Here is a 21,123-nt window from a genome sequence, read left to right on the forward strand (position 1 = left end):
ATATACATCAGACTAGGTATTGGGGATGAAATCATTCTATTGGCATATCGCCAGAACCAATATCTGATATCTATCTGGCCTATGTGTTTTTATTAGTTAATAAAATGCATGTGAGCTTACCTATTTGAAACAGGAGACCTCTTCCCCAAACCGATAGCTCCTAACAGCCCAGAGTTCAGTCTCTCTTCTCCCAGCTGAAGCAGCCTGGTCTGCAGCCTCAACAGACCCATGACGACCCCTGACCCTTCAGTCTGGCCTGCCTGAGGCTTCAGCTGCTCCGCGGACAGACTCAGAGCTTTGTGCCACCAAAGGAACAGCTTGGCTTCATCCCCTGGACCACTGGACACACAAAGCACACATTCTGAGAACATTGAACTTTAAAAGCCATAACAAGCAACCAAATGAGAGAATGACGGGATCAAACCTGGGGAAGACCTGATTGGTCCAGGTGCTAACTAAAGCCAGAGTCCTCCTCTCGTTGGCGGCTGTGTATTCAGAGTTGAGGCGCTGCAGGATGAAGGCATAGAGCGTCAGGAAGCTGCCTCCTGATTGGCTCTCAGAGAGGAAGTCATCCACTGTGAGCTCAGGCACCTGCAGCGACGCCAAAACAGGACCCCAACCCACAGATTCCTCCTCCGCTGGAACAAACACATAGGGGAACAAAAATCAATTAATCCTTCATTTCAATCTCAATTTAACGGTTAAAAAGAAGTGAAGAGTCAGCCATTAATAACGGTCTAAAACAATTATTAAAATATGTTTAATACAATTGTGAATCAAAGCAATCTTGAGAGGTCCTTGAGGATACAGTCAGAAATGACCACACAAACTATGAATCTGAAGGGTCCAGTATTATGCGATTTTCCCTGGAGAGAGATAGACACCAGACCAAAAACATGATCTCACAATAAAACCAAAACGTCGGTTACCGTGGTTGAAGTAGGCTGTAATGCACGCCTCCATGATCCGCGTCATGTGTCGCACTGAAGCAAGACAGCGGGAGCAAGCAGTGAGAAGAGGCAGGATAGGGAAGCCCCTCCCCTTCCTGTCCAGCCAGGAAATGACATGAGCAGCGAGCGCCTCTCCTGTTGAGACTCCAACTCCATTCAGCAGAGCCAGAGCATCGCTGAACAGACTGCAGAAGGCCATGTGCCTCTGCTCCAATCCCGTCTCTGCAGAGGAGAAAAGCAGGAAGTGATGAGAAAGGATGATGGGAGAACTTTTGGATCTGGTGGTTGATTTTATGAGGAAAATGTAAGGACGACTGGCCTGGTGGGTTGAACGTGACGACGCTCTCCAGGAGAGACCCCAGCTGAGCCTCCAGGTTGCTGAGGCTGAGGCTGCCCCCCTGCTCCAGAGTCACCAGTGACCGAACGCACCAGCACACGTACAGCCCCGCCTTCAGCGTCTCCTCCTGACAGATATAACACAGATTATCATGTTTAAAATGTTTCTGTTTGTTGAGATTCATGCCATACATTATACACATTATACAAGAGTGTTTTCCCCATAACTTTTAGCTCCTGCAAAACTACAATGTAGGTATCATTTGATTTTCTTATCAATCATTGTCTAAGCATTCTGTCTTTTATTATTAGTGGTTCACTTAATTTTATGAAAAAATCTATATATTTTAAAAGTGAAGAGGAAAGGTGAAATCTAACTTTTGAAGTAAAAGCAACTTTACAAAAATAAATACATGTATTCATTTTTGATACCTGAAGTAATGTTCGTGTTTTGTGTTGGCATCTTATTTTAACATCCTGGATTTTCAGGAATGTAGTTGATACAATTAAAGACAACATATGTTGCTTGGTTTTGTTTACAGTAATGCTTGGAAGTGTCTTTTGCCAAAATCCATCTATTTGGAAACATCATCAAGTAGGGTATTGCGTTCTGCTGCTCTACTTCAACAGTCACTGTGAGGTGTTGTGTTTATGTAATTTGGCTGAGTGATGCATAGCTGGCATATAAAACTGAATTGTACAAGTCTATATTTAATACGGATGTTCCGAGCCTCCCACTTTGACACTAGATGTATCTGCCTGGGGCAGAGCAGGGGCAGATATAAGAGATTTAGAGTCATTGTTATATTTTGCGAATAGAGGGCTCTTCTGTATAATACAGCATTCAACGACAGTCATATTGTAGCTATTATCTCTATTCTTCCTACAAATTGACTCTCAGAAATTGAAATCTCAGCTGCAAGTCTTCTTCTTTACCATTTATTATAGTGTAACTGTAGTTCCCAATGTATCATAAAGGCCTGATTTACTTCATGTATACTAAATCATCACTGAGTGAGTTCTGTCATACATTTCTGGGCTTGAAACCTTGACTGGGCTGCCGTCTGCTTCATACAGAGCTTAATTGTGGGAGATTAAACCAACTCCAATGTGCTGTAAACTCGAGAAAACTGAGAAAACTGGGGGTCTGGGACTGGTCTCACCCTGTGTGGAGCCTCATTAGGGCAGGGGTGGAGCCCAGCAGCGCTGCGCAGTGACTTCAGCAGCAGTTGAGGTGCCGAATCAGCACTGAGCAGCAAGGAGGGGCGGGTAGTGGGTGCCAACATATCCCAGAATGCCCTGGTATGAAGACAGGTCCAGTTGGTGCCAGGGAAGAGAGGTGGACTGGACCAATAGACTCAGGAGAGGGGAGTCCTGGAGGGTAGGGAGGAAATAAGGAATTAAGAAGCCACAATAGGTCTGACCAAAATTAAATCAAAAAATAATCCGGATTTACCTGTTGACTCAGGATTTGTTCCTCCTTTGCCAGAAAAACTAGCATGTAAAGTAGATAGACTAGCATGGCATGTGTCTCCTTCTGAGCACCCATGTCTGGTAGAGTTGGATATGTCGTTGAGGTGGGGGGAGGTTGTAAGTGGTCACTGAGGACACTGACCCAGTTTACTTCACATAACACTTCTCCCAGAAAGAGGAAGCAGCTCTTGGGACTTCCTCGCTCAACCTGCAGGCACAGGGAGAAGAGAAAAATCAAAATGCATTCTACTCTTGATTCAATAATTAGACTGATGTGCCTTCCATTTACACCGCCTGCCTAGCTCTATCCCTTTATTCTAACTTTACCATTCATAGATAAGCAAATATTATTATTAAACTGTGGGATTTTTAATGACTCAATGTTTTTTAATTTGTGCATATTCAGTACTGCAGCCTCTCCAGATCTATGTGGGTCTTGGAAGACAGGAACTTGTTTCCAGGAACAGACAAGTCAGACTAATAATAGGAGCTATGGGCGAAGGATCGAGGTCTCAAGTAAACATGCTGCCCTGTGTCATGCATGTTTAGACCAGAGAGGGGGGTCAGGGTGAGGAGTTGGAGGGTAGAGTGACTCACTTTGAATAGCTGCTCCATCAGCTGGGTGTCGGGGTGCAGGTGTCTCCAGGGCAGGCTGCGGAGGTGTGTGTGATACAGGTAGAGCAGGTACTCCGGTGTGCGGGGGGCCGTGCAGCTCTCACAATACTGCATCATACACAGCCACAGAGCCCCTCTCTGCCCGGGCAGCAGGCGCTCTGACCACACACACACACATTTGAATACTTTATTTGGTTCCACAAATTATATTACATAAGACAGGGAATCAAATATATCGGGGCTAAGCAGCACAGAATACTTAGGGACGGACACACACACACACACACACACACACACACACACACACACACACACACACACACACACACACACACACACACACACACACACACACACACACACACACACACACACACACACACACACACACACACACACACACACACACACACACACACACACACACACACACACACACACACACACACACACACACACACACACACACACACACACACACACACACACACACACACACACACACACACACACACACACACACACACACACACACACACACACACACACACACACACGTACGTTTAACAGCACACTCAGGACTCCAGGAGACCCACCTCTGAACTTGTGATGCAGTGTGTCAGTGAGCTGAGCATACAGGCCAACCAGACATCCTGCCGCTACAGCGTCGGTCTCCAGCCAGGGGTAGCACTTCAGGTTACTGAGACAAAGATATTAAAATCACCTTTGTTTGACATCATTCTTCTTCTGGAAAGCACACAACTGCTGCTGAGATCACAGTTCCAACTATGGCAGCAACTAGAGATTATTTTTATTATTGAATAGTATGCTGCTAAATGTTTAGTCAATAATATGTCTGTCTGTCTGTATGTATGTTTTTTTTTTAAGATATTCGGTTAAATATAGTTTATAATGATATTAAATGGAAAAATGCAGACATTCTCCAAATTCTGAAAAAGCATTTGATGAAACTTTTTGAATTTCATAAACATTTAACCAATTATCAAAATACTTGGACATTTTTTATCTACTAATTTGTGGGGTCTTTTCTGTCTGAGCAGTGCAATGTTTGTGGTTTCTTTGCAATGTTTACTGTGTACTATAGATACAAATTCCCTTGGTTTGCTGCTGTCCATTAACAACAAAAGCAAAGATAACATCTGACAAACTTGTGGAATGCGAGTAAATTAGATGTATTGACTCGTCTCTGTCTGTGCTCTCTTCTGTGTCACATCCTCCTGACTGACAACAATTCCCACCATGTGACTGCTGAGGGAGTGTCATGCTTACCCGCCATCCTCCGTGTCCAGAGGGAAGATCCAAGGCTTAAATAACTTCCCGATCTTACTGTGTAGGTCCTGCAGAGCTGTGAGAGTGCAAGACATATTTCACTTGTTTATACTGACGGATAACAAAAAAGTAAAAACATTAGGTCAATGTAAGGACGTTTGGCAGTTACCTTTCATTATTTTGACGCTTCCCACTGACTCTCTGGCGAGGCTGTTGAGCTGCATGCTGATCAGACCACCAATCAGATGCTCCCAGAAGGAAACCACCTCGGTGATGTAGGGAGTCCATGCTGAGTAGAGGCCGAAACTGCGGAGGTCGGCCTTACTGAGACGACTCCGCATGAAGTAATCACTCAGCCAATTAACGGTCTCATCCACCTGTTGGAAGCCAATTAAATGACACAGTTTGATTAATATTGAATGTTTAAGCATCATACAATTTAATGAGATAGGATGACAGTTTTATCGCACAGGCCATAAGAGTGCTAAACTCCTGAGCTCTATTATTTCAATAAGCTGTGTTTTTATTTCACTGTAGAGCATTTCATTTTACACTATGTTTGGATCATCTTGTTATTTTTTTAAATCAAACTGAATATGCACAAATATTAAGTGAGTTCACCTCTCCTCAGTGTTTCCCACAGATATGAAATATACTTGGGCGGGTGGTGGCAAGGGGGGGGGGGGGGGGGGGGGGGAGGGGTGCGCGATTTTTATTTTATTTTTAACAACATTATTTATTGACTTTTCATTCCGGTATAATCATTTTGCGCAAAGATGGCACTGTTTGTCAGAGCACTTCATCCATCTGGGATTTCATGAAGAACAGCTCCAACGCCTGTGTGTATGGGAACGCCTCTGGTGCTGGTCCATTAACTGCCAGTGTTTCCCACAGATCTTAAATATACTTTGGGGGGTGGTGGTAGCGGGGGGGGTTGAGGTGACGTGCAACAACATTAACCTTTCTGTTGGTCGCTTGTTAGCAGACCCTTCACGCGATGGCAGAGCGAACAGGTACAGGTACAGGCAGGGTCCATAATGATAGCCCTATAGTTTAAATCGACTACCCACACATGAACATATGGAAATGGGTTACTATTTAAAAAAATAAATGTATTTATTAATGTATTTAGGAACCTATCCATGTGATTTTTAGTGGGGGTCGACCTCAAATCCTCGAGGGGGGTCCAGGGGCATGCCCCCCCCGGTAAGATTTTATTTTTTATTTTGGAGTTAAATGCATCAATCTGGTGCATTTTGAGGGGAAAATAAAGAGACTAGATCTATGGAAACACCTATATTAAACAGAACTGTATACATTTCAATAATCATAAAATCAAGGCCATAACCAACAACATCCCATTTCCAATATGAAAAAAACACTGAAACTTGTTTATTAATTTAGTTTTGGTTCATTTATAGTTGTGAGTGTGTCTGTGCTCCTGAATCAGCCTCTCCTGTCTCCCTCCTCTCCTCCCTCTCCCTCCTCTCCCTCTCCTCCCTCCTCTCCCCCCTGCTCCTCTTTGAGGCAGCAGCAAAGACTAGTTTTCTCTCAACAAGTTTTAAAAGTGTATCTTACCTTTTTTCACCTAGTTAACTTTTTATTTATTTATTCATGCATATTTGACTAATCACATTACATTTCATTTAGCTGAAGCTTTAATCCAAAGCGACTTGTAATGACCGATTACAGGGACATTCTCCCTGGAGTAACTAAGGGCTAAGTGCCTTACTCAAGGGCACACTAGTGGTGGTGTTCCTGGCGGGATTTGAACTCATAGCCTTCCGATCTTCAGCCCACCTCACTATCCATTAGACCAATCACTACCCTCTCAAATGGAAATATGTGTTTACATAAATGGTGACCACACCGTTTGAGACCCACTGAGAACTTAGACTAAGTTAACTATCTAAACACTCAGAGAGTCCTTTACCTCACCTGAGCTGAGGTTATCCCGAGCTTGAATGACACACAGAGACCAATCACTGGCTTTGATTTATGATCTGTATGACAGTGGCCATGTCGGCAGGCCACATCATGTGGACAGCCAGTCACCCTGTGTGAGGCAGGCCACTTAACAGGCCAGAAGGAGGCGAGATCAGAGCAAGGGAGCGAGGGATCATTGTCTACAAGTTAATCGATCGCAGATGGCGTCGTGGTCACGGACGAATAAAAAAAAAAAATATTAAAAAAAAAACTTATAAAAAAAAAAAAAAAAAACTAAATGGGTCGCGAAATATACTTGGGCGGCCGTTAATATACCTGGGCGGCCCGCCCAAGTATAGTCTATGTGTGGGAAACCCTGCTCCTGCATTACTTGCACATTAGTCTTGCAGTATTTTATTTCTACTCAGTTTCTTCTTGCACTATGATTGCATTTATTGTATTTTATTTAGTTGTATTTCTTATATATATTTATATCACATAGTTTGAGGGGCCTGTGACTTTTTCATTGCATGTCTACACTGTATATACTGTATGCTGTGCGTATGACAATAAAGCCATTTAAACCTTTTTTGAGACCCCACGGACCCTTCGGCGGGTCCGAAACCACAACATCTGCAAGCAACAGTGTCTGAGGGCTTCTTAAGATTTAATAAACTATGAATGTTTCATATCCATGTAACGGGAAGAAACTCAGCTAACTGATGATTTTTTATTTTCTTTGCAAAGAAAAACACAAGGCTAACGCTGAGCCTCTGAATTAGCCCTGTGCGAAAAAATCTTAACGCCGTTAGCACAGAACTCTAGCTATACCGATCAATATACTAATTGGATCTGCACAAATAAGCTTAGATAACATCATGAGAGTCCACAGATTATATAAATATAAGGATAATCACTGAGCGATCAGAACTCGTGACAGGGGAAGCAAATACAGACAACACCGTAGCTTTCGGTAGCAAACCACGGAGATATGCTCACCTTAGCTGTTATTCTGATCAAAAGCCGTGTTCAATGGCATTACAACAAGAAAAAACGCGGCTGAAGGTTAATTCATAGGTTTCTCCAATGTGTCTGTTACTTTGAAAAAATAATTGATAATCCATAATTCAATTTTTATGCAAAAATCGGAGAACACAAATTAGCTGCTAATGGTAGCCACCAGAGTGTGTTGCAGCTCCGGTTTTGGCTACGCGGCACTCTCACTCCTTAACTTGTGTGTATGTGGAACTTTCCCTCGATTCCATTGGCTCTAGCGGTTAAAAAGAGATGTCAATCATCAAAATCGACCAATGGGTTCCAGAGAAACGGCAAAAACGCCCATTTCCACCCAAATGGCCCCAGAGGTGGAGTTTCTTTTGCTAAACCTCTCTAAAAAGGTCAAATGTCACTTGTTTTGCATCAATCTTGATACAGGGTACTTATATGTTGTACTTTGGATTCCTAAAGCTTTTAGTCTACTAACTCATCATCCAAGGGTGGTTTTCACTAGAAGTAAAAAAGAATTTTTGGACGGACACTATAATTTACAGTTTTTTTATCGTGTTCAATCCGAATTTTCTTTAAAATAAAAAACATCTATATTGATTCTGACTTTTCTACATCCAACTCACAGGTTTATCATTACTTTGAGAAAAATATTATTAATGTTCCCATTTTAGAAGTGTAGTTATGGTCATTTGTTATGGACATTTTCGAGCCTGAGACCTGAAACACAGGCTTGGGGTCTAACACAGGAGTTACCTGCTGATGGGAGAGGCTGATGTGGGATCTGTAGGGAGCTGTGGGTCCAGCAGAACGGCCGGAGACATCAGGGGTGCTCTGTACTGGTTCAGCTTTGATCTTGCTACTACGGGTCGGAGGTAAACAGCCGAGCACTCGCAGGGTCACCTTCCAGCACTCTGGACTCAGTAACTGGTCCGAGGAGCCTGGTGACGTTAAGAAAGGTGAGGTTTGTTTTGTTAGAAAAGTTGCAAATCAAACACCTAAATCTAATATTCTTGAAATAAAAGTACTATAATAGATCTCAGCATTTGTGCCTTCATTTTGAATCATTTTATATCATGGTAACAAAAACAGTCTATTTGTCTGTCACACAAACACATTCAGTGGATTTGATTCAGTCGCTTGATAGAATGATTCAGCTCGCTTCGGTTTTGTTAACTAATTCATTATATTTTTTGTTGGTGGGAAGATGAGTAGGAGACATGCTCTCAGGATGAATGCGTTTGATGAATCACACGATGAGCAACAAACAGTCCTTGCTCCTAGGTGCATTACCAGCCAATTTATAACACAGCATAAGAGACAAATACATTTTTTTTATAGCTGATGTCTTTGCAAGTTAGTGTTTAGTCTGAACCAGTGGTCAAGGCCAAGAACCACTTAGCTGAAAGAGAGAAGGAGCATGGCCCCACTTATTATATATTTAAATTAGTTGCATATTAAACTGGGCCTTAAAAAAACACTCATCTTCATAGTGTGTATACATATAATCTATTAAAATAACAACAATACTTACAACAAGTAGACAATGTCAATTATGGATAGATTTGAATAGTGATGTTGTGTAAATCAAATGGGTAAATGTCCATTTATGAATGCTAAAAGTTAGATTGATGTTACTGTAATGTGTATTTTCAAACATATTTAAATGTTGAGGACCACCTCAGGGCCATGGACCCTCTGTTGAAGACTCCCCCTACCACCACCCCACACCACCACCCCACCTCTCCAAACACCACGGCAAGCCGGTTGCTGTAACGGACAAAGACAAATATCTGCAAGCTGACGACATTGTGCATTTAAGCAACAAAAATGGACTACATATTTACATATTATCTGAACACTAACAGCCTGAGACACAAACTGGCTGAACTCAGGCAGCTATTCATGAACGGTAAGGCAAGCATATTATGCTTTTCTGAGACCAAATTGGACAATTCCATTACAGATTCAGAGATTGAAATTGAAGATTATCTTGTAGTGAGAAGGGACAGGAACGTGAATGGAGGTGGTGTCTGCATGTACATACATAAAGACACCAATTTCAAAAACCGTACTGACCTGCATCATGAAAATATTGAATCTGTGTGGGTTGAAATTATTTTTGACAATGCTAAATCTGTAATAGTCGGGACAATCTATAGACCACCGGAACAGAGTGACTTTTATGATACATTAGATGGGTGTTTGGCTGATGTGGGGGATGTAGAGACAATTATTATTGGAGACTAGAACACGGATATGCAACGTAAAGACACGTCCGTCTTCAAGTCCTTCAGTAGGATTTGTGATCTGCACGGCTTCAGCCAGCTAATCACCCAACCCACCCGGGTATGTGAAACAACACAAATTACCATTGATCTCATTCTGACCTCTGACAAGTCCGGGATCTCCAGTAAAGGGGTTATAGCATGCGGGTTAAGTGATCATTATATGATATTCTGTACCCGCAAAAAGCTAAAACAAAGGGCCGGCTGTCACAAAACAGTCATATCTAGAGACCTCAAAAACTACTCTAGCGAGGCCTTTAACCTAGAACTGGAGAGCCTGGACTGGTCAGATGAGCTCAGTGGTACACAAGTTGAAGAAACATGGCTTAGTTTCAAAAACAAATTCTCTGCAATACTCAATGATTTGGCCCCCCTAAGAACCACCAGGGTAAAAAATCGCGCTGAGCCGTGGATGCACTCCGGCATACTGACCGCCATGAAAACCAGAGACAAAAAATGCTCTGAGTTTCATAAAAGTCAGTCAATGCTTTCCAAAAGCACGAGCAGTGAACTTCAGGCCCACGTGACTGAACTCAAAATTGAAAGAAACAGACTAAGAAATGACGTAAGCTCCATGATCAAAACTGCCAAAAAGAATTTCATCAATGTCAAAACTGAGGAAAACAAAAATAAACCCCGTGAACTTTGGAAATTACTCAATAACCAGCTTGGCTGCAGTAAAAAACTCAAAACGAGATTTTCTAACTTAAACATAAAGACAGATAACAGGCTCATCACAGACAAACTGGATGTGGCCAAGTACTTGAACATTTTTTTCACAAACATAGCCACAACTCTTGTAAATAAATTACCCTCCCACTCAGGGCTTTTTGGAGTAGATCACATCATGACCTACTACAAAAACCTAGGGGTACGCAAAGATGATTTCAGTCTAGCAAGGGTAACAACAGCAGAGGTACTCATTAAACTGAGCGCCCTCCAACCTAACAAGGCCACTGGCCACGACAATATCTCCTCCAAATTCCTCAGAGACACAGCAACCGCCATCTCACCAGTCATAGCTCACATAATTAACCTCTCCATAAAACAGGGAAAAGTACCCAAAGACTTCAAAATTGCAAGAGTAACCCCCCTGCACAAAAAGGGCAGCAAATTGGACCCAGGCAACTACCGCCCTGTTTCTATACTTACCTCCATCTCGAAAGTCATGGAAAAAATAGTATATGAACAGGTCGAAAAGTACCTCGCGGAAAATAAACTAATCTATGAATTTCAATCTGGCTTTAGAACATCCCACTCCACTGACACATGCCTTCTTTATTTGAGCGACCACATCAAACAAGAGGTGGACGAGGGCAAGTACTGCGGCATGGTGATGCTGGACCTACAAAAGGCTTTCGACACTGTCAATCACCCCATTCTGATTGACAAGCTAAAAGCAATTGGTTTTGATAAACTATCGGTGAGCTGGATGCAATCCTACCTGGAGGGGAGAGAACAGATGGTGGAGGTAAACGGTACTCTGTCCCCCCCCCTCCCAGTGAGCTGTGGTGTTCCACAAGGAAGCATATTAGGTCCGTTACTGTTCCTAATTTATGTAAATGACATGTCATCAGCATGTGACTGCAACTTGTTCCTGTTCGCGGACGACTCAGCCCTGCTGGTCTCTGACAGGAACAGGTTGCAGGTTGAAAAAACCCTCAGCTCCGAGCTCGGCAGAATCTGCACCTGGCTCGCCGATAATAAATTATCATTACACCTGGGTAAAACAGAGTCCATTCTCTTCGGTTCGAAACATAATCTCAGCAAATCCGACGACTTCTCAGTTGCAGTGGGCGACATTATTGTCACAAGTAAGAAGGAAATTACATACCTAGGATCTATTCTTGAGGCAAACCTCTCCTGTGACAAAATGGCATCCAATGTAATAAAAAAAGTCAATCAAAGAACTAGATTCCTATACCGGATCTCCTCTCTGGTAAACAAAAACACCCTGAAAACTCTGGCAGGAGCACTCATTCAAGGGTACTGTGACTATGCTTGCACGTCATGGTACCATAGCACCTCCAAGGCGCTAAAAATAAAATGTCAAACATCGCAAAATAAACTGGTCAGACTACTGCTTGACCTTTCATCTAGAACCCACCTCACCTCTGCCCACTTTGACAACCTAGGATGGCTTAGAGTAGACGACAGAGTACAGCTACTTGCAATGGGCCTGGTCTACAAGATCCACTACACCTCTATGGTACCCATGTACATGTCAAAATTCTTCCCAAAGGTCAAGGAATACCATGATCATAACACCAGAGGGAGCTCCACAAATCATGTGAAACCCAGATTTGGCACAAAAAAGGGGGAATACACGTTTCGCAATTATGCCACATCAAGGTGGAACGCTCTTCCCACAACTGTAAAGGAAAGTAAAACTATACTTACCTTCAAAACCTCTCTTAAAGAGCACCTTCGGGGGAGAGCATTGCAAAACTGGCCCCGGTAATGGTACAAATCTCAACCTGTCGTTCAATGGACAGCTTCCCCCCCCCCCCCATCTATGTATATACTCCTATTTTAGACTCTGTTACTATCTGTATATCTGTAGACTTGGTATGTCTTAAATGTCCGGTTAGGATGTATTAGAACGAAATCTAAAATGAAAATTGTAAATAAGCAATCTGTATGTAAAAAACCACCTGTATGTAAATTGTAAATAAGCCATCTGTATGTCAAATATGTCTTATATGTCTTAAATGACATGATGAATTGGAAATGGGGGACCCTGATGTAAACAAGACGAAAGTCTTTCTCTGGTCTGCATCCCCTTAACAATTGTATGTTTTGAGCTGTACTGTACTGTACCGTACCCAATATACAAGCTGTTAATAAACTTTTCAATCAATCAATCAATCAATCACCAATGATCTGAACTTTTCATGTAGTGTTCTACAGGCAATTGTTTGAGGAAAAACACACAATTGATGATTGATTGAGTAAAAGTTGTCTTTCAAGTTCAAGTTGTGGCTTTATGGGTTCATAAGTCATTTGACTAATCAGTTTAAAACATCTACACACAACAAGGAACCACACTTACTGGTCATAAGAAGACGCAGGCAGTCACTGTAATGATCAGGGAAATGGTGGCGTAGAAGCCAGGTCCAGTGTTTGGTGAAAAGGTGGAAAGGTGTAAGAAATTCTGGTTCAGGGTCTCGCCCGCAGACGCAGAGAGCTCCGTGGACCAGCTCCAGCAAACGGGTCCTCTCCGAAAACACAGGATGGGATTCATTCAGCCACTGGGACAAATCAAACTGAATGGGGAGAGGTAGAGGGGGTTACTGTGACTGGGCTGCTTAAGACATATTGTATTTCTTCACTGTGTTTCATTTGTGTCCAGGCTGACCTTTGTGAGCAGCATGAAAATGACATCAGCACTGTCAGGGTGTAAGGATGTCACCACGTCTTGGTAGAGAAACACCAGCTGAGTGGGTGCTGAGTTGGGAGTGAAGAACGGGGAAATGAGCGGGCAGAGACGCCTGTGCTCCAGGATCCGTTTCAGGACAGGACCGCATTCATTTGCATTGCCTTGGATAAACACCTGGACACAAAACAAGAATATAATGTCAGTCAATTCATGCAAGTTTTATTAATTTGAGGCTATGCTAGTGATTCTGTAAAAAAAATGTTTTATAAAACTTTATTTTAACAGAGTCATGTTTCACTCTTTTCCCCCAGTGCTCTCATTGGAATCCTCACATGCATGACTGTCAGGATATATTGATCGTTGTAGAAAACAAGACAACAAGTCAATTTCAATAAAGTTACCAATTATAATTGTAAAGGCTGAACAGAGTAATGAGAGTAAACCGGCCCCTTTTAGCAATTGCTTAGTCACAGCTGTGTCCTAGTTAATCCCTGAGCAGCAGTGTTTCTGGTTCAAGTAGGGTTCACAAACTTAGATATTTACTTTGTGCATTCAAAATAAAGTTAAACAATGCTTAAAATAAATCTTGTACTGCTCTGTGTGTGTATGCGCACCTGTCCCAGTATCTCCACACATGAGGAGAGGTACTGGCGTGTTGGGGGATGTCGCAGTGTGTCTTCACACACAAAGGAGACCACCTGGTAGAAGGCGGACACGCCGACATGCTGCACTGCCGGTAACTTCTGTGCCTTATATATATTCACCAGAGCGCTGAACACAAAAAAATGCATTAGTCAAAACCCCAGAATGAAAAACTTGTTCTGTTAGTTTCGAAAATTATATTTATTGTGATGTGGTTTCTGTTTATACTGACGTGATAAAGTTCTCTGTGTGGACCGCAGCCTGGGCCAGGCTTTGAGGTGGAGGCGCCATGGCGTCAGCTTGAAGCTTCTTGACGTCCCTGCGCAGTGACGTTATCTGAGTCTGCACTGCCTCCTGTCTCTGGACGCGCTCACACTACGCAGTTACAGAGAAGACACACAAACACATTAATATATCATGGCAAGGAAATTATAAAATGTGGCTGGTAGGGAGTTTTAGTGGTCGTACTGTGACAGTGATGTTTGCAGGTCCCTGGCACGGCTGCCCGCCCTTCCCTTTACACTCCAGCGCCATGGTGACCTGCTCCGGTTGGTTCTTATACAGCAGAGGAAGGCTCTCCAGCAGCTCCTGCTCCATCGCCACCTGCTGAGCTTCACGTGTAACTGAAATCCTGCAACAGGATGAACAAGTATTTTTTTCATATTTCAATGTGTAGCATTTTGTTTGAGTAGAACCAAGTGACAGCAGGTCTGTGTGTGCGCATGTTGGCCCTACTGATGATGTTTCAATATGTGTGGGACCCCCATGTACCTGGCCTGATCCTGCAGGATGCGGAGGTCCTGCTGCAGCAGTTCAGCAGCAGCTTTAGAGTCAGTGAGGCAGGTGGTGGGGACTTCAGCTACTGGAGGCTTTAGCTTCTGCAGCTCTGGAGCAGGACAGGGAACTGGATGCTTCTGCAGGTTGGACAAGATTCGCTCTCTTGCTGCACACAGAGACACAAAGCACAACAATAAAGATAGTTAATACTAAGAAAAAGTAATTATTATGTTCAACATTTACATATCTGCTGGAGTTAAACTTTCTGTAATCTTTTGGATCTGTATATTAAACTTTGGCTGTGTACCATTCTTGAGGCTGGTGTAGTCGGTGAAGCCGGGGTTTTGGGCCTGCAGGAAGATGGGCTCACTCTGAACCTTTTCCCACAGAGACAGAACCTCTCTCTCGTCATACTGCATACGTTCCTGGTCCACATACTCCAGCCATAGTTCCTAGAGCAAAACAATACAATACATACTGAAACGTACCATCTACATGTGACAGTTTTTACTAAACTGTTACAACCGCTGTACCACATGTAGAATGTACCTCATTCTTAAATGTTATAAACACACAAAGAGAAACCCACCTGATGCCGCTGCATGACCTGTGCCAGTCTGTGTGGTTCATACTCGGGAGGAAGAGAGGGAAGATATACTTCCTGCTTCTGTAGATTTTCATCATCCAACCACATGGCAAACACACCAAACAACCTGTAGGCAGCAAATCATTGGAGATTTAGAAGCCTGGTAACACACTACTGGCAGCCAAACAACAGGAAGGGTGTATTTGAGTGCACACATTAAACATCAGTGACCTACCTGACCAGCTCTGTGTGAAGATGAGGAGAAGTGAGGTAAGGGAGGCGAGGACTGCCAGGGCTTTCTTCGCCCTGGCTGTCTGGTGAGGGTGTGTGTGGGGGGGGCACCCTGAGGGCCTGGCTGGCTGCGTGGTGGAAGTCAGACACTTCCTGTATTCTCTGTCTCAGATCTCTGAGTAAAGCGGCCTGAGAAGACGCCTGGAAAAACCGCCGGCCGATACATCCTCCTGCAGCCAGCCTGGTGGAGGACACATAGAAAAAGACGATTGGTTCCTTTACACAATTGTGGATTTTAAACTTTTCAAATTTCCATGACCATTTACAACTCATAAATAAACAAGAAGAACGGTAAAGAAGTATTACTCCAAATGTCCAAACAGTTACTTTGTTCACATCTCTTGAATTGTCCCTTCCAGGCACACTCAATACATCATTACAGAATACAGAAGAAACACAACTGTTTATAATATCAATATATTTTCAAATATTTAATTACAATTTTAATTTAACTTTCTTCTGGATGCAAGTCTGAATAACAATGAGGCAACATTAGTTATTTGCCTACATCATAAATAATAACTCAATATCAACATAACATTGGTCATTTGGGGGCCATTAAATATTGAATGTAGACTTGCTCTGCATTTATCAAATATATTCTGTTCTATCTCTTTTCAACCTGATTTAATCAAGCTGGCGGGAGAAACAGAACACATCGAGAAATGTAAGAAATGTATGAGATGGTATACATGACATCAACACATATTAGAGCCACGTTAAGACCAACCGCTACAGTAAAACAATTGCCATCCTTAGTCCGAGATTACAGAAAAAATGTATGTTAGAAAACAAAATTAGATTTTGATATTGCATAGTTCCTAGTTTAGGGATAGTACTGTGTGTGCATCGTACCCATACTCCGGTCCCGGCTGTCTGAAGTAGAGCTGCAGAAACTTCTGCCACACCAGCGGGAGGATGGGGTGGTCAGGAGGCGTGGCCAAGGCCTGACACGCCCAGCGGTAAACCTGCAGCCGCTGCAGAGACGGAGCGACCGGCAGCTTCAGCCTCTGCTGCGCCTTCTGGCTCAGACACAGACACAGGGTTAAAAACATAACCAAAACCGCAAAACACTCACTACCATGCCACTGCCCTTTGACCTTGCAAGTATTCTGTTTTAGCTTAGTAAAATGTCCAACAGTGCAATATCGAGGACACATTTTTTTCGTGTGCTGTATTGTAAAACATCTTGTAAATTCTCAGTGCCCGGTGATAGTAAACTATTGAAATTACCAACAGTAATCCTGATATGTCCAAATCAACAAATGTATACATTTGAGTATATATCTGTATACCTTTAAGGCTTGATCAGGGGAAATGTTGGGCTCAGACAGAAGCTCATTTTCAACACAGCGTCTGAGCTGAGAATCCTCCTCGAACAGGCCCTCCATGTTCAGCACCAGCCAGGCGAACCACACCTAAAAACACACAGACGAGTGAGGAGAACTTCACTGATGTGATCGAGAGTTCTAGCACGTACTGATGGTGCTCTGGGGTCCCTCACCTCTGCACTCAGGGATTGGCCCTCTACGAATGAGGGCGTGGCATTTCCAGCAATCCAGCCAACCAGAGAGGAGAGCAGACCACGATCTCCATGGTAACCCAAGGCATTCTACAAGAGGTACAAAAAAATGGGAAAAGTTACAGCTATTGTTTGTGAAACTGTGCTTATTACCTGGTGCTAGGTCCCTGAAGTTCCCCTGATGGAAATGCTGAATCCTAGTGGGCACGTTTTTCTTTTAATAATAATGTTACCATAATGTGATTTAAAGCTTAATGAGTGAAAGGTAATTGTTCAGCATCCCTAATTAATTAGCTCTTTCTCAAACTCTAATGTGGGGCCCTTTAATGTTAATGTAATATTTATATTTATAATGTGACTGCAGGCGGTTTACAATGCTTCATTTATCATATGCACCTATGAGACCTAAAAAGCCCCTAAATAATGCAAACCTCTAACACCACTGAGTAAATACCTTGTGCTGTTGGTACAGGAGTTTCTGCAAACATTCCTCCTGATGGTGTGTGAATGCTGCACAGCAGATCTGATCCAGGAGGAACAGGACTGTTTTGTCCCGGTACCAAAGGTTCTGCTGGGTCAAAATCCCCAACCAAAACTCCAGCACCGTTGCAGCACCAACACGGCCGGGCTTTGAGCTCTCCACCACATGACTCTGAGAGATAAACAAACACATGTATGCATATTCTCTCATATGAGCCCTAGATGTTGACTTGAAATACATTATTATAATAAAAGCTTGGGACAAACCTGAATGACACTGTTCAGCAGTCGGACATTGTCTCCATAGGCTGTTCCTGTGAGGAGGGGTGCGACCCGATGTGTGACCTGCTGTGTCACACCTTGAGGACACACACTGTCGTACTGCAAGAACAACTGGATACAACTCACAAACCTGCAATAAAGAACAAATGTAAGTGTTGGTAAATATATTTTATGGGCTGTGTGTGAAGGATGTATCTTTCTTACTGAGAGTTATTCAGCAGGTAGAAGCTGAGAGGGTAGGTGGGGGGTAAGATGTTGTCGAGAAGATGCACAGCGGCTCTCAGGTGGCGAGATTGTATCAGACTTTTCAACAAGCCGACTCCATCAGTGCAAAAGTGTTCCAGACTAGAAAAAAACAACAACAAAAAAACAACAGGAGATTAACTTAAAGTAGCTACAAGGAGTTTTTAACTACTTATTGAACAATCTAATGCTGATGACTGAATTAGAGCTATTCCTGCTAGACTGGGATATAATGTGTATCATTTATGTTTAAAATTAATAGCAAGAGATGGTAATACATCAATATATGAATTTATGTATTCATGTTCGTGGCTCAAACAAGGTTATCTTTGTTTGACAATTGTCATATTACAGTTATTATTAATACATATCCACACATAGATACGTAACCTATTGTATATACATCCAGAATCGACATAAAATGAAAGTTCCTCGTTTGCTTTAATTTAAATTGTATGTATAAATCAAGCTTAAGTATCAGGCATGGTGTGGGTGAGTACAAACCTATGCCCCACTGTTGTCATGGCAATGGACAGGTAGCACCCAATAGGGATGCCTGCTTTTACAGCCCTGAGAACAGAGTGCATGCTGGGAGTGTGTGTGAGCTCTGGAGGCGGGTTGGACGCCAAAGCCGCGATGGACCAGGCTCCTTTAAAGTTCTGGGTGTTGCCATGGAGCTTAAGCCTTAGCAACAGTTGCCAAGCCCATTGACTAAAGGATGCCTCAGGAGAGACGCCCAAACGAAGGACACTGGCGAGATAAGACACCTGGAGGGAGGAGGACAGAAAGGTGAAAAAGGAAACAAGCCATGGTGATTCTGAAGGTCTGTCAGCAAAGAGCGGGCGTGTCACCTGTTTGATTCCCTCTGATATCAGGCCACTGTACGGTTTGTCAGTGAGATACTTCTGATAGGCTTCAGCCACCAGCAGAGCCACTTCACTGTGGAGAGATGAAGGCAAAGCCAAGGAGCCGTCCTGCAAGAGGAAACAGGTTCAACTACAAACCCATAACTGTACTGGAGATATCTGGTCACAGTCAATGAGTCACTGACTACCTGTGTGTAATCCCAGTGAAGACCCTCCAGGACGACGCAGGCCAGCCGGTTCTCCACAGTGGACAGAGGGTGCTGGAGCAGCCAGGCTCCGATCACACATATCTCCTCTTGCCGAGGCCGCCACAGACTCAGAGGCAGCTCTTTGCACAAGTACAGAGCCACCTAACACACAAACACACACAAAGAGAAAGTCATGAGTTGGATGTGAATGGCAAATTAGATATTTTCCTTTAGATAGAATATAGAGAAGAGATACTAACCATTCCCACAGATTGGATGGTCTCTCTCAGTCTCTCCAGGAGAACAGAGATGACAAAGGGATGGGCTGTAGCAATGGCAGCCAGCAACTCCCTGCCCACTTTAGAGTAAGTTTCTCTGGTAGACACACTCACATAAGACACCTGGAAACAAACATTTTAAAAGAGTGTCAAAGAACAATGTAGATACTGTATGGTTCCCACCCAAAGGACCAGGATGATGAATCTTTCTCCAGTGTTATTTAACTGTAAAACATTCAATTTGTTCTATGATACCTTCCTTCACATAGGTTACCTTGGCACTTTTTTAATAAAAAGAATAGTGTTTATATGATGTACTATACAGTAAATAAAGCAGTTTTGTTTAAAATGTAAATTACTCTACATCTTTGTTTTATACCTGCCGCTCCTAGTATGTTCTCCTTTTATACCTGGTACACCAGCAGAGTTATGGTTGTGATGAATGCAGGGTCAGAGTGCTGAGTCGGTGTCGCCATGTGTGCTAATGCAGTGAGGAGGGAGATGCCATCAGAGCTGTTCACTTCACACAGCCAGTGCTCAAACCTGTCCTGATGCTCTAGATCTGTAACAGAAGAAAGAAAATGATTAATAACACAACCAACTTTTTTGAATATGGTTACAATTTCAATTCAATAGATAGAATTGTCTTAGCAATTGAGTTTGAGTAGTTTGAGATAAGTAAAACACCACCAGTCTTCAACAATGTGATGAAGCTGTGGGGTACCATCTAAGCATTACTACAATGCCCATGCTAGTTAAATATTTTAAGATTTGAAAGATCATATTTTCCAGGTTACGAGTGTATACTGGTACCTCTAAGAGCCTGGATGCAGGAGCGTGTGTCATTAGCAGTGCCGAGAGTTTCCAGTCCTGCTGTCTCTGCGCACTGCATCACATAAAGGACCCTCCACAGCATGGAGCTGGACAGGGTCCCATACGGCATCTCGGACATAAACAACCAAATGCCCAACCTGTGAGGGAGGACCACAGAGTATAAATGTCAATTCAGTAAAAACGAAATCGAGTTGAAATCAAAACAAAGGTTAATTTCTCACCTTTATTTCTGAGCACATGTAAAACAGCTCTGAGGAAGAGATTGTCGTATTCCACCTGCAGTTTGTCTAAAGACAGAGTGTGTCCATGAGAGCTGGATCCACCAGCACCAGCTACACTCACATACTGGGCCCAGTGATCACTGACGTAACACACTGTGATTCTGAGGAAACGGAGATAAGACAACATTATGAATATTTAAGGTTATATGATACATGTGCGTTGTTAGTGTATATCATTGGTGCTCTGACCGTATGATGTGTCCTATGCGTTTAACCAGCTGTCTGTATCGTGCCCTGTTGTAGGTTTGTAGACCAAGAGTGAGAATTTCGATGAGTGAGGAGGCAAAAGCAAAAACACGCATCATCTTCTGACTGGAATAGGCCTGGGGTTCGTACACACCTGGGGGGGAAGTGGGGGTGTCAGTTGATACAGTGAGTGGTAAACCAACAGACAGATGGACAGTCAGTCAGACAGACATACGGACAGACGGACAGTCAGACAAACAGACAGACAAACAGGCAGACAGGCAGACAGACAGGCAGACAGACAGACAGACAGACAGACAGACAGACAGACAGACAGACAGACAGACAGACAGATAGACAGACAGACAGACAGACAGACAAACAGGCAGACAGACAGACAGACAG

The 21,123-nt window shown here is 43.1% G+C and overlaps 1 protein-coding gene across 1 annotated transcript in view; it reads right to left on the minus strand.

The window, feature by feature from the left end:
• The window catches only part of epg5 (ectopic P-granules autophagy protein 5 homolog (C. elegans)), a 32,906-nt gene that overhangs the window by 2,363 nt on the left and 9,420 nt on the right, over positions 1-21,123 (minus strand). The window contains 35 exon segments of the mRNA XM_034217199.1: positions 121-339; positions 425-638; positions 930-1,172; positions 1,270-1,414; positions 2,450-2,551; positions 2,553-2,660; positions 2,743-2,967; positions 3,357-3,532; positions 3,971-4,074; positions 4,665-4,740; positions 4,834-5,041; positions 8,352-8,536; positions 12,936-13,149; positions 13,242-13,436; positions 13,877-14,033; positions 14,137-14,279; positions 14,373-14,535; positions 14,676-14,847; positions 14,989-15,133; positions 15,271-15,394; positions 15,503-15,739; positions 16,414-16,580; positions 16,854-16,976; positions 17,063-17,170; positions 17,535-17,732; positions 17,828-17,972; positions 18,047-18,187; positions 18,590-18,852; positions 18,937-19,059; positions 19,140-19,301; positions 19,400-19,540; positions 19,828-19,979; positions 20,231-20,390; positions 20,474-20,633; positions 20,722-20,872. Coding sequence (XP_034073090.1) covers positions 121-339; positions 425-638; positions 930-1,172; positions 1,270-1,414; positions 2,450-2,551; positions 2,553-2,660; positions 2,743-2,967; positions 3,357-3,532; positions 3,971-4,074; positions 4,665-4,740; positions 4,834-5,041; positions 8,352-8,536; positions 12,936-13,149; positions 13,242-13,436; positions 13,877-14,033; positions 14,137-14,279; positions 14,373-14,535; positions 14,676-14,847; positions 14,989-15,133; positions 15,271-15,394; positions 15,503-15,739; positions 16,414-16,580; positions 16,854-16,976; positions 17,063-17,170; positions 17,535-17,732; positions 17,828-17,972; positions 18,047-18,187; positions 18,590-18,852; positions 18,937-19,059; positions 19,140-19,301; positions 19,400-19,540; positions 19,828-19,979; positions 20,231-20,390; positions 20,474-20,633; positions 20,722-20,872 — 5,749 coding nt within the window.

The sequence above is a fragment of the Gymnodraco acuticeps genome, unplaced genomic scaffold, assembly GCF_902827175.1.
Source record: "Gymnodraco acuticeps unplaced genomic scaffold, fGymAcu1.1, whole genome shotgun sequence".
NCBI lineage: Eukaryota > Metazoa > Chordata > Actinopteri > Perciformes > Bathydraconidae > Gymnodraco > Gymnodraco acuticeps.